This window comes from Lepisma saccharinum, chromosome 9 (assembly GCF_977018435.1).
Source record: "Lepisma saccharinum chromosome 9, izLepSacc3.1, whole genome shotgun sequence".
In the NCBI taxonomy this organism is placed as follows: Eukaryota; Metazoa; Arthropoda; class Insecta; order Zygentoma; family Lepismatidae; genus Lepisma; species Lepisma saccharinum.
The window spans coordinates 71,865,394-71,879,854 of NC_139237.1; the positions used below are offsets into that span (position 1 = coordinate 71,865,394).

The 14,461-nt window shown below is 36.6% G+C and overlaps 1 protein-coding gene across 1 annotated transcript in view; it reads left to right on the top strand.

The window, feature by feature from the left end:
- LOC145992728 (uncharacterized) overlaps positions 1-14,461 on the top strand; it is a 104,461-nt gene that overhangs the window by 41,313 nt on the left and 48,687 nt on the right. Inside the window, exons 2-3 of the mRNA XM_083129113.1 lie at positions 11,090-11,518; positions 12,607-12,756. Of these exons, the coding sequence (XP_082985239.1) occupies positions 11,126-11,518; positions 12,607-12,756 (543 nt within the window). The 5' untranslated portion in view covers positions 11,090-11,125. The remainder of the gene's footprint in view (positions 1-11,089; positions 11,519-12,606; positions 12,757-14,461) is intronic.

Consider the following 14,461-nt stretch of genomic DNA (forward strand, 5'->3'; position numbering starts at 1 on the left):
GGCTAATTGGGACTGGACCTACAGTTTATAGTGGGTTCCGAACCACTATGTGCCTCCACCGGGTATCGAACCCGGGAACCCTTGATTAAAAGGTGACGACTCTACGACTGCACCATAGGGGAGGCCCTAGTTCTCTTACGGAGATAATTCATTCGGAGCAATAGAAATGCCCTATCAAAACAATTGGGGAATATTATTTTCAATGTGGATATTCTTCAGAAAATATGTTTCTAACAACAGTTTACCTAAATAGTGAGGATGTGGGGTGAGAGATAGGGACAGAGTTGGAAGAGAGAGAGGGAAAGCACAATTTTCTGTTCAGTGCGAACCTTTGGGATTGCTTTTTCCTAGCGCACCAAAAACAATACGTATAACCCAAATACAACCCAAACCTTCAATGGCGAAATTGTGAGTCAATCACTCAACTGGAATAAAAAGTACGGATTTAAATCTAGGAGGCCAGAAGATAGTTATTGCACTACCATTTGCCAATACAAAAGAAATTCCACTTTGCCCGCGAGAATTGTCATGCCTGAGTGACATGTAGTTTATGTTAGTTGTGAGAGTTGCTTCAATTCCATTGCCTGCCAAGAATAATGATAGCGCTGAACGTAAAAAATACGGAAATGTGCATGCTTGGCGAGCTATGAGAAAAGTAGATCCGTGTGTTTTCTTTTCGAATTTTACTCATTTTATGTCAACTTTTACATATAGCCAATGGTGACAGAAGATGAATAATGCTTCAGGGAAATTGATGAAGATTGAAGAAACAACGAAAAAGAAAAACTCATAATTATCAGAGGATAGGACCCAAGAACCCTGGCTATGTTATGATATTTAAGTATATCACGGATTGCTGCTAAATCCTTTCCTAGATATTTGTAATGAATGAACCCCCGCCCCCGCTACGAGAAAAAGAAAGACTATAGGATGTGAAACATTCACAATGTAATTGCATTGCTTTACATTGCTCTTGGCTGTATTCCAAATGTAGTAAGAGATCAGCGATAAGTTGGATTCTTTTTTTGCCAACGTATAAGTGTATTTGAGCGCAAGGGCTACCTATTTCATCATTTATAAAAAGTTCACTTCCTCGTTACACTAGCACTAGGCACAAATGCATCAATTCCTATTTCTGTTATTTTACATCACTCTTCTGCCTCTTGAGTTAATCACGATAATACGGATGAATTATCAATTTGTGTAAAATTGTGACGGGACAAACTCAGTGATACATTCATGCCTGACCAGAGTTCGAATCTGGAACATATGACCTCGCTTCACTAAAAAGGTTGGCAGAAATGTATCGGAAAATTATAGGAGCACCAAAAACCGGTTTCACCCAGCACACAGGATGAAATCATTTACAGCGACTCGCTGTGGCAGTGTTGCTCGCCACCCCCTCCCCCTCGCTTGCAGGTAGCCTTCTCAGCACCCCACTTGCTGATGGAAGAGTACGGTCAAATGCTGCACCTACTTTTTGTTTCAAGCATATTCCGTCTGGAAAGTTTCTGGCACCCCTCTCCCTTCTCACCATGGTTAATAAATGAGACCCTTGCACTTTCAAAATCCTTATCACAAGAAAAAGCTGGCATCAATTTTGCACCATCATACAATAAGATTTACAAGGGAAACATTTCCTAACATACTTTCTTGATTCGGACTAAGGGCAAATTAAAAATAGTCAAAGGAATTATACACAAGAGAATTAAATTACTGAAAATATGGAAAAGCGCGATACCGAAATCTGTAATGAGTGCAAAGGGGGAAAAAAAATGTATAAAGGTATTCGAATAACCAGATTAAGAGAGAAAGTTATCATGGCTCGAACAATGCAAATAAAAGAAAAAAAAACGGGAAAAAACTAATATGAATTGAAATATACGACAATCGGAAGTAGGCTGTATGAAGCAAATTTTAATAAACGTGGAAAGAAAACATAATGGAAGGTGCGCTGGTTCGATTCGCGACAGAAGCTCATATTTGTTGTTCGAATCCCACTCTACACTGTATGTCCAGATGCATTTACACTTAAAACAATCTTCGTGGAACTTTTTCCAAAACAGATGTTGCCAAACATTTAAAAACAAAAAGAATAACTCTGAAGAAAAATTGCCGGAAGCGTTATTGCAAAATGAAAAAAAAAAAATGTGTAATGTGTGCAAATAGGATACAGTGGGAAAAGAGAAGCGTGACAGGCATAAGCATACTGAACGGGGAGGGGGTGGTTATGGGGGTCAGAATCCTCTCTTTGGACTTACCTATGGTGGCAGGACCAACGAGAAAAAAATCTCGGAAAGAATGGAGTTTGGGGGTCCGCATTAGCGCGAGTGATGTAAAAACCAATCACAACTTCCACGTCATTTTACTTTTGCCTTTCAAGGGTTGTTCCGAGCACACGTAAATTTTTAAGAAAATGTTTGATTTCAATTTATGCACAGATACATTAATGGAAACGGAACTTATGATCTAGAGTGGTGGGCCACCAGTGGGAATTGTATCTAGGACCGCTTGATTACAAGGCATCTTTAGGCTATCCGAAGAGGCTTTTTTCTTTTCTGAAATACATAACAGAATTAGTCATAATGCTATCTTTTCGTCTGCAGGACTCTCTCGTGGGAGGTGTCAAGTATCCTAGCGATAACGAAATCCGTGATACCTCCATTCTTCACATATTCGTTCGAAAGTGGTAAAAGAATAATAAAAAACTCAAGCATAAATGTTAATAACACTTGTTATTATTACCAGAGACATTCTCAAAATAAACTTGTCCGTTGAAATCAAATCAAGAGGAAAGCAAGATCTCCACCCGGTCGCGTGAATCTGTGGCTAGATTCAAGAGTTGGAAACACTACGCTTCTCGCGAGCTGCTCTTCCTGGCGAAACTAGATGATATAAAATTTGCTACGTCCCGCGTAGCGGTGCACTTCACAAGTACACTTACCTTATAAGCTCAGCAGAGCATGCTTATTAATAATCCCAGGGTTTGGGTTGAATTACTGCGTTCCTTCCCATTGGATCCACAGGTGAAGTCCAATGACAACCCACGAGGTTGTCCTCCTGATGCAGGTATCCACAAGTACGAAATACACTTTCGAAATAAAGAAAAACCGGAATATGTTCAACTTTACGTTTATTATAGACACGCACGTATATCATGTAAGACTAAAATTACAATTAAAAATACTTTCGAACGGTACAGCATGAGATGCGTAAGCCTATCTTTCCCGTAACGCGAAGCACCTCTTGCTACTTCAAATCTCTCCGCGCAACTCCTCACCGTTTTTCTGGAAGGCGAAAACAACACCTCAGTTACACAGAGTTACCAGACACAATAACCTTTTAATATTAGGAAGTTGAATAAAAGCCAACAGTAATATATTAGAAATGTACAGTAATCTGGCACAGTGAATTTAGGTATGTGGTGGCAACAATGCAATGAAAAGCGCGTGATCTTCTCACACCACAAGAGTTTAAATAAATCAACAATGGCTTTCAAAATATAAGAGAAACGAACGGCGTTTGCCAGAAACATGAAACAACAAATAGATATAAGGAATTTAACTCAGAAATTATTAACTTAGGCTTCACTTACTTGATTACAATTAAACTTACAACAATCTTTAGAACATTTAAAAGCAAATGAAACGATTAATGTTGAAACTATGTAAATTGCTTAAATTTGCCGCTATTCATAGTTGTAGATATGTGTATAATTTTGATTATAAAGGCGGCCATATTAGAAAATTGGTTGAAGGCATTAATATATTTATGAATATATATATGAATTATTAACTGTATAATACTAATAATAATAATAATATAAAACCACGAAGTAATGGCAAACTCGGGGTCATTACAAATTCTGGGTTGCATAACCTTAAGGTGGGGGCGTTTCCTTAGATTTCCAGTGTACAAGCTCCTTGTAATACTATTCCAAAATTTTTCCTTCCATTTGCCCTTGTACAGTATCAATTACCAAACTACTACTTCTACAATTGCCAAAGAGAATACACAATCCTGCTCGACCAAGTAAAGGTTTTAAATCATTTAAATCTCCTACTATAAATGGCATTTCATAACTCAGTGAGTTATATTTTACAGGTAAGGAAATTTGACCCTCGAACTTCAACTTTTCTCCTGTGATAGTACCATAGCCATTTTTGAGTGGATTTAATCGTAAAACGTCGCTTCTTTTCCATACACTACTCTTAGGTAGAATGTTAGCATAACTTCCTGTATCCACTATAAATTTAACTGGTTCATTGCAGATATATAGCTGAACATGTAAGGGTTCAATCTCATTGCATAATAACTCCTCGACATCCTTGCTACTTTCTTCACTTTTATGCTCCTCCTCCTCTCTCCTCTCTCTAGCCTTCTTAAACCCGAAGGTTCATGGCTGCAGCAACACAGGCCTTCCATCTGTCCCTATCTTGAGCAAGATCTATATACCCTTTTCCATCCCTACCGATTTCCTTTAGGGCTAACTCAACATTGTCCCTCCATCTTCGTCTTGGCCTTCCTATAGGTCTCTTACCATCAGGTTTCCCAACAAGAATCCTATAAACTCCTCTTTCCTCTCCCATTCGTGCCACATGGCCTGCCCACCTAAGTCTTCTTGCTTTAATTATTCTAATAATATCTGGAGATGAATATAAATTATGTAGTTCTAAATTATGTAACCTTCTCCACTCACCTGTCTCCTCATCCTTTTAGGTCCAAATATTTTCCTAAGGATCTTATTTTCAAATACTCTCAATTTATGTTCCTCTTTTAATGTAAGGGACCAAGTTTCACACCCATATAATACTACAGGCAAAATTACTGTTTTGTATATTTTAACTTTTAGTTTCTTAGATATTAAATGAGAAGACAAAAGTTTATGAAGAGAGAAGTAACATGCATTTCCTGAATTAAGCCTACTTTTTATTTCCCCTTTAATATAATTTTCACTTGATAATATTACTCCTAAGTATTTGAATTTGGAAACTGGTTCAAACGAGTTGTTATCAATAATTAGATTTTGATTATTACCTAACACTTGGTTTCAGCCTGTAAGCATATATTTAGTTTTCTTTGTTAACTTCCAAAACTATCTCTTTAGCAGTTTTGAAAAATATTTTAGCATTATTCTTAATTGTATTTATATCATCTCCTAATAAGTCTACATCATCTGCATATGCTAACAACTGAGTCACACTGTTTAATTTTAGTCCTTCGTTAGTTTCTTTTACCTTCCTAACAGCATTTTCTAAGGCAAAATTAAAGAGCAATGGAGATAATGCATCTCCTTGTTTTAACCCATCATGAATTGTAAATTTGTCAGACACATTAATACCCACACAAATTTTACTTTCTGTTTCACTGGTGCATACTTTTATTCACTTTTATGCTCTACAGTATTTATTACATTTATACTAAATATATTGTGCTGGCTTCCACTGCAGTCAAAAGTATTACCTCGGGTTTTGTTTATCACATCTTCCTCCTCAGAGGGTATAGAAGAAGATCTTTCATTTGATGTAGTCTTATTTAAATATTGCACAGCTGTTGAGGTGTAGTTAGGTTGTCTTTGATGCATGAAATCTGCCTTCTTCCCAGGTGATCTTTTATCTACATCCTTTATTTCATTCTTGTATCTACAAACGTTAGAAAAATGATTTATCTTGCCACAAAATCTGCAAGCTTTCCCTATAGCTGGACAACCTTCAGCTCCATGTTTTTTTTTTTCAAACCACATCGTTAGCAAATCCAGTTAACATTCCTTGGACTGTCCTGTTGCAATTGTCCTTTATAACATTTCTTTACCTCTAATTTGCTCTTGTACATATTTCTTGGAGTGTATGTGTTAACTTTGTGGATGTTTGAGTCTTGCTGAATATGGCTACCAAATCTGTCTAGTACTTTATGATTCCTAATGTATTCACAAACTTCTTTGTACGTCTTTGGAGTCTCCATAATTAATTTCCCTTTTAATGTACCTTCCTCAAGTCCAAAAATTGTTTGCTGCTTTAATTCTTCATCAAAATCTTCTGGCTTAAACCCACATGTCTTAAACTTTTTAATTCATGATATGTAGTCATCCATTGATTCACCATGCTCTTTTTTAGCATTTTTAAATTTATATATCTCAAGCAACTTGTTTGTTTTAGGTTCATAAATATCAAAGAGTTCTGTCAGCAAAACCTCGACAGGAAAACTACTTGGATCATTTGGAGCTAACCATTCACGGATAGCCCCACGAACCATTTCCGATAAGGTTAGGTTGGGTTTGGTTATGTTAGGCAAGCATAGTAAAAAAAGGGGGGTTTGAAACACTGACAGGGGCTTACGTCATCAAACGTACGCATCATCTGGTTGTCATAGGGCAAGCAAATGAAAGCAATGGCAATTTTGCGTCGGTGAGATATTTCTCTTGAAAAATACATGATTTCCCAGTCACATATATTCCACGCTGAAAGAAAATACCTCGACGAACGTTGTAAACCTTGGAGAAACTCATTTCCGCAAGTAGTTTCTCGTGTAAAATTGAAGAAATGTCTCTCCGATGTATGAAACTGTTACCCATTATGTCATCACAAACCATTGATGGATAGCCCCAAAAAACATTCACGATAGCCCCAAAAACCATTCACGATCGCCCCATGAACCATTGACGGATAGCCCCAAAAACCATTCACGATAGCCCCACAGACCATTTCTGGCAAGTTTAGGTTATGTTGGGTTAGGTTAGGTAAGCATAGTTTAAAAATAATTCCTGTAAAAAAAAAGGCACGTTTGGAAACACTGGCGAGACTGCGTGACTTTCGACGCTTTCGCCATCTGCAGGTACATGATGGAAACAACAGCATAATGTTGTCGCTTTGCACAAAATGCAAGTTTATTATATCAAAAGTGCTTATTTCTTGTTGTGCAGCATTCTACAGTGAGAAAATACCTCGACAAACTTCTAAAATGCTACAGAAACTCATTTCTGTAAGTAGTTTCTTCTGTAAAAATGAAGAAATGTGTCTCCGATATAACAGACATTTACCAAAGTTACAACATGAACAAGCAGTTCACTTCCACTTCTGGATTCAGTTCTTGTTGTTCCACTCCCTAAAAAATTCAGTTTAGAAACTTGTTTCTTTCATTCTTATGACACTCAGTCTTGTGCAAAATTAATGATTCCTTCGAATTTTCACTTTTATAATACTATAACACTTTTAGATGGAACATGAGTTCAGCCAATATGCAGCCAGTGCTATTGCCAGTACATTGTTAACATAAAAATTTTGTATCAAGCTAGTGAGCTCAAGTTACAGTATTTCTTTTGTCTGAACTCCTGGTCATACATCCATAGAAGGAAACTACATAGCAGGCGTGTTATCTAAATATACAGCTGAACAATCAAATCAGTGATCGCTTCGGATTAAATTTTCTGCAAAAGCACTTGTGTCACATGCTAAGACAGAATTGTTGGAAAGTTGGCAGAAACAATGGACAATTAGTGGTGGGAAAACTTATGGGAAAAAGTACTATTCAGTTCGACTGCATACCAAAGAATCTTGGTATCAAGATGTTAAAGAATTTCGTGAAACATTAATAACTCTTGATATCTGCTAAATTATATCCTTGCTCCCAAAATGTATTCCTTTACACTGGAATAAACACAATACTTTGGTAACTACATAAATGTACTATTAGAATTTTGTGTAATTTTGAAAATCAATTTTAGGGATTAATATTCACCATTTTAAGTCAGAAATTTCCATTTTATATACCAGTTTTGATCTCAAAATATGCCCAGTTTTTCTACCAAAAATTGATCTTTTATTTACCATAAACATGTGGCTCTATTAGTGGCGTATGCTGAGTCCAAGATCAGGGCTATCTCCAAACATAGTAGTGTTTGAATTTTAAATGAAAATGTGTCCGACAAAGGGGGGAGGGGGCTCTTCCTCATTCATTTTGGATTTATTTTGTTTACATCGAAATCTTGCCATTAAAAACAACAATAGTAGGCAATGGACATAAACTATTTCATGCTTATTTATAAAGAGGAGCGGTCTATAACATGCAATATGTAGGACCCACATGCGAATATGAAAAAATAATTAACTTCTTACCTTACTTGAAGGTAAACTCCATTCTTCTCTCCTTTCCAGTGAATTTTTTTGTCACTTTATCAAAGAATGTGTCCTCACATGAATTTCTGATGTTGATTAGAACCCCTATCTCAATAGACATTATAGCTAAATTACTAAGCCGCGCTTGTCCCTGTGTTGCTCCGAGATAAGTTTTAATTCTCCTTAGAGAAGAAAAACTCCTTTCGACGGTTGCAGTTGTCGATGGTTTTGATTTTGATTTGATTTAGTTTATTTTACTTCGAGTTTTGTGCCTCTTGGCTAATTTGCGAAGATGGGGATGAGTGATGAAATGATGAAATTGATGAATGGACATTCACAAACAACCAAGCCTGACCGGGATTCGAACCCGGGACCCTTGGCATCGCAGAGCGATGTGCTAACCACTCAGCCACAGAGTCGGGCAGTTGTTGATGGAAATGTCAATATTAGTTCTGCTAGTTTGTACACTTCACTAAACACTATGTCCAAATTATTGAGCTTCATGTAATTTGTAATTTCATTCACTGATTTATTCTTGTACTCATCCAGAGAATAAAGCACACTTAGTTCATTTTTGAGGCGGACTCTATCAAACTTTGAGGCATACTGTTCACTCAGTTCTGCCAAAAGAGTTTGAGGGAACATTTCACGAAATGTATGAAATTTGTCTGAATCCAACAAAGACACAAATTTTAGATCATTTTGAGATTCAAATCTGAATTTTACCTGATACATCATTGTATCCAGAATTTCGTTGAAAATGCGCTGGTATTTGGAACGGTCATCATTGCCCTGTCTTCTTGGCCTTCCTTCATATTCACTATCTTCATCTTCAGCATTACTTGTGGCCATGCAAGATCAAACACTTCGTCCCTAATTTTCTGCAATGTGTCATAGAATTCATTGACTTTGTTCGTGCAGTAAGAAATGGCCATGCATTTAATTTGCAACATGTCAAACAGAACATTGGAAAATGCAAATATTTTGCTGAATACAATGAGAAGAAATCTAGTGTCAAACTTGCACAGAAAACAAACAAAGCCTAGTGCAATATTCACCTCGTCACTTGTCCAGTCACCATCTTCATCTACCACTGCTGAAAAGAACTTGATAAGGTGCCCTCTTTATTCCTTTACAGTATTTACAAGCCCTGATGAGAAATTCCACCTTGTTGGTGCCACTCCCGGCAGTTTCTTTTCCATGAAGTTTTTTAGAGCAGTTGTGCTGACCGAAGAGTGTGAAAAAAGGTAGGAATTCCTGACAAAGAGGTAACAAATCGTCTACATTCTGATATATTGTTTGTAGACTTTGACAAGACCAAATTTAGCCTGTGACTGTAGCAATGAATGAACATTGCTGAGGGATACTAATTCTTTACCAAGGCCTGAAGTCCAGACACATGACCGGCCATAACAGCTGCTCCATCGAATGTTTGCGCCACACGTTTCTTCGAACAATTCAAATCATCTACAACCTTGGTGACATGTTGGAACAATGCTTGTGCTGTTTGGTCTGAACTGACGTCAGTGAAATGCAAAAATCGTTCCTGACAGTTTCCCTCATTATCCACAAATCGTATGACTGTTGATAACTGACTTTTATTAGTTACGACAGTTGTCTCGTCAAGTAATATTGCAACGAATGTTGCATTTGATATTTCTGATTTGATATGATCTGTAATTACACTAGCTACTGCATCAATTAAATCATTTTGTATTATTGTGACATTCCTCTAAACACGGTTGCGGTCTTTGAATGGTTAGCTTTTGTCGGATCATATGTTGCTAAAAATTCCAAAAGTTCTATGTACATGCCTTTATTTGTTGAATCCCCAGACTCATTGTGGCCCCTAAATGCACATTCTTGCTTCCCCAGAAATGCTATTGCATCAATTAATCTTCTTACAATAATTATGTTTTCCTTCACTTTTTCATTATGCAAACTGTCGGCAATCTTCTTTTGCAAATTCAAGGAATGATCAATTCTTTGAGAACCGAATGTCTGTAAGTTACTGAACGCACGTATATGACTAAGTGATTTTTGGTGTTTATCACAAGCAGATACCAAATAGTTTAAATTACTAAATCCTGTTGTATTCCAAGGACTTTTGTCGGTAGATAAAAGCAAACATGCCCAGCAATACAACTTAAGTGCACTCGACCCAGTCAACCAAAGATATTTTTGGTAGCTGGTCTCGTGAAAATGCCTAATATATACCTTATTTTTGTCTTTCTGCATGACTGTAAGGTCCGGAAGAGGTGGAAGAGGCCTACCTGTCAGTAGTTCAACTATATTCCAAGATCTGCTGCTGCAGATAATGGCAAGACTTTATATGATTTAAAATATAGCTCACACATTATGCCAACATGATTTATTTTAAATAATGTAACTGCCCTGCACTTTATTTTATTGGTATTTGTGGCACATATTTGATTTTTATACAATATCATCTTTTTCAAACAGTCTTCGTTAGTTAAATAAAAAGATGGATGCTAAGTCAGGGTTTGCACTATCTATAAGCTGCTTTTCATTTACATAAAGTGTAATTGATAAAAAGTGTGGACAGTGGAGGACTAACGTATGTCTGTATATGTGAACGATTGTATCTCTCAATAAACAGCAAATCAGAATTACATATAGCATTACTGGCAGATGTATCAAATTTGAGTTTTTTTCCTCAAAATTTAGTACAGCTTGGGAATTTTAGCTAGTGGTTCGTTCCAACTGGATCTTTACAGTTCATAAATACACCATTTTAGGTGTATTTTACAAAGTGAAGAGGTTGTAACATTTAGAGAATTAGAACAAATTTTCTCAGGTTACCAGCCAGGCTAATTCAACATTAGTGTCCACAATACTTCCTTGAATCACGTCACCAGAAAAACTACAATTCCTGATTTAAAGAAGTGTGTATATTTTTATAAATTATTTCCAATAACAGGTATAATTAATTGCAGACAACCTGCTTTCCTTTACAGAGACTTAATGTCTTCTGTGAGACTTAATTCTGGAGCATGAGTAGTGATCCGATGTTTACACGTGGAGATGAGAACATGGGACCAAAGTATACTCCACCTGAAAACGACGACAATCGGTCTCGTTCGAGTAGGCCTGAAAGTAGTTGCTCCGGAGAAGAAACGAGGGAGGATGTCTCAGACTGTGATGTGGAAGAAGGAAGTGACGATGGTGCAGAGGAGACCGTAGAAATAATGGACAGGCAAAGTGCGGAGCAGAGTGTAGAGGAGAGTAGTGCTGAAGAAAAAGTGCAAATGAGTGCAGAGCGGTGTGAGGTGATCGAACTCAGTAGTAGTGATGAGGAATCTCAGGAAAGGATGGAAAATGCTCCCAACGTGGAACCCCTCATTGAGGAAGTGGAGGAAGAGGAGGAGAAAACTGCCAATTCTCAGGTAACTTTTATAAATGCCCTTGTTATGGTATAAATTTGGTAATTTACTTTTGCTCATCTTTCTCGAAAATTATGACCCCATGGAGCCATGTGAGTCATACTGTGATTCAGTAGTAGTAGCAAGGAAATGAATGCTTTGTGCAGTGGTTTGGATTTGATGCATGTCACATATTGTCCTTTTGTCCTCGCGATGGTCGGTGAACATTGAAATTTTTTGAACTTACTAGAGGTTGAATCTCTTTCACTTTTAAATTATAAGAATTTATCAAATTATGTTACATTGCAAAAGCAATCAGTTTCGGGTTCAAAAGTGGTAAAGGATATAAAATTTCTGTGTTATAGCAGTGAAAAATCGGATCAAGAGATGTTTATGAAATTACATCTTCCTTTTAAAATTATGACTATTATTCTAAATTTGATTTAAAAACTGACCGTTATTACTCAAAATAAACATTTCCCTTATAATAGCACATTTATGTAGTTGCCAGAGTACTAACTTTATTCCTATATAAAGAGGTCCATTTTTTTCTTCTCAATTAATCAATTTTTTATGAATTACATAAATTACAGGATAATTTAAACTTCAGAAAGTGTTGTATTGGTAAATAAACTCTAAATTTTGTGTTTAAGAGTCAATTTCGCATTTTGTTGTTCATTTTGTCTCATTTCGTGACAAAACAGGATGAGAAATTAATATTATAATATGTTATTTCACATTTTGGTTTTCGTCAAAAATGAAATATGCATGCCTCTAGATATTCTAGATTTCTAAGAATATTACCCAATCAAAATAACATTTGTGATTGTCTGTTTCAAATGGCATAAATTTCCACTATTTGATTATGTAATTATCACATACTTTGTGTGAATGTGACAGTCAACGATTCAAATTCTCTCAACGGGAGTGACAAGCTCTGGTAGGAAGAGAACAAAGCTGCTCCTGTCAGAAAGTGGAAGTACTCGCATTATAGCATGGTCTGTCACTAAATGACAGAAAACTTGGGCAGAGAGAATGGTTACAATTGCAAATTTGTTGAATTGTGTAATCCTTGTCACTAAATGTAATTTCGTTTTGTTTATCTGTTAAAGGATTTTACAAGACCTGATCTAATGGGTGGGAGCAATATCTTCAACTGCCGCCGCAGCACAGTGAGCCCTGATCCATCCTGCGTGACGTCTGAAGAGGCCAAAGTGAAGGCATGCGAGGCATGTTCTGCCAGTTTCACAAAAAGTAGAAAGGTATGTGTCTAGTGTAATGTCAGTGTTCGCATCAATACCACCTAATAGTCTGTACAGTGGGACCCCAATTTTATTTTTCATGTGTGAGCCCCACTAGAATGTTCTAGCTTGAAACTAATCACTTATTTACTGCAAACAGTTTTCCAAATTTTAGAAATTGTTTACTAATGGCCTACAAATATATACTATATTTTGTGTGCCAAAATCCTTAGATAAAGATTCATAAACAGGTCTAAGTTTAATTTGTTTAAAATACTGGAAATGAATATTGAAGTTAGTTTGAAGTTTGAAAAGTGGCTTTCAGATGTTATATTGCTAGTAAATCGCCTGCTATCTGAACCTTTTTCACCCTATATAGCAATATATTCAGGGTGGCACATATTGTATCTACCAGTTTGAGTTGGCAACCCTGCCAGAATGCACGTGTGTATCCATGGAGACTTGGGAGTCAGGCAATTAGCATACCATGGATTGTTGGCTGGTGCAAACGTAGATTACTACAGTGGAAGCCTTCATCCAAAGATGAAGTGAAACAATGAAGATTGCCATGTACCTGTTCCAGACACACACATTCAGAGGTGGATTAGACAGTGGAGAACCATGGGTAATCTTCTGAACCGTCAGTCACTGTGTAATATGCCCTGTTCCACAGGACATGTTTAGAAACTTGTCATGGAAGCCTTTCCGTATCACCTTTAACAGTGCATCCAAGCAGAGGGAATGCTTTTAGAGAACGTTATTTTCAAGGTGCACTGATGTCTGTATTGTACATGTTATACACTGTATTAATTGCCTATGTCTATATTTTAATTTCATAACAATTAGGGCGTGTCATTTAAGAACGGAAAATTTTCTTTTGCGAATTTGCTCAATGAGGGGTTCTGAAAATATGTTATTGAACATGAGGAATCCAAATCTGCAATTATTTTTATGATTGGTTGATGATTAGCTTGGTAAATTCAGATTTGTTTGAAATGCACTTAAAAAAAAAAAGCCAAAAACTCGCATTTTGAAGCGAAGTTGAAGTTTTTAATAATTTTATACAAGCGAAAATATAAACAAATTTTGTGTCCAGCTGTAACAACATATCATTACTTTATCTTATAACATATTTTATAGTAAAAAAAAAGAATAACATTAATTAGAATTAATAACAAGCAAGTCCTATTTTGATTCATTTCTTGACAAAAGCCGACGACCTGATTCTTGGCCTCTGATGTAGCCCTCCCTTTTTTCCTGTGTATACACTTTTCCTGCAGCCTCCGTGACTTGTTTCACACATGTTTCAATCCCTTGACCATGACAAGGCCACTGAGGAACTTGCATAGGCTTGTCAATAAATTCCTTTATTTCTGTCAAGGTCATTTTTCATGTTAATGGAGGTTTATAAACTCCATCAAACCAGTCTATCAACTCCAATAAGTTTGAAGCAGGTGTCTTCTTTGGACGTACTGGAAGGTCTCCAAATGTATCATCATTGCCACCTCTCAAATCGATGATATTTTGAATTCCAGCTCTCCTTTGTTCCTTATTATTTGAGCACAGCAGTGTCTGAATAACATTTCACTACATACATACCACGCTGAACGCTTAACAGACGGCAAAACAGCATTTACTACAGCCTTGTTTTGCAGTCTAAGCTGTTGCAATTGAAACAACAAATGATGTGGGCCTTCTATCCACAAATGTTTTACTTTGATATTGA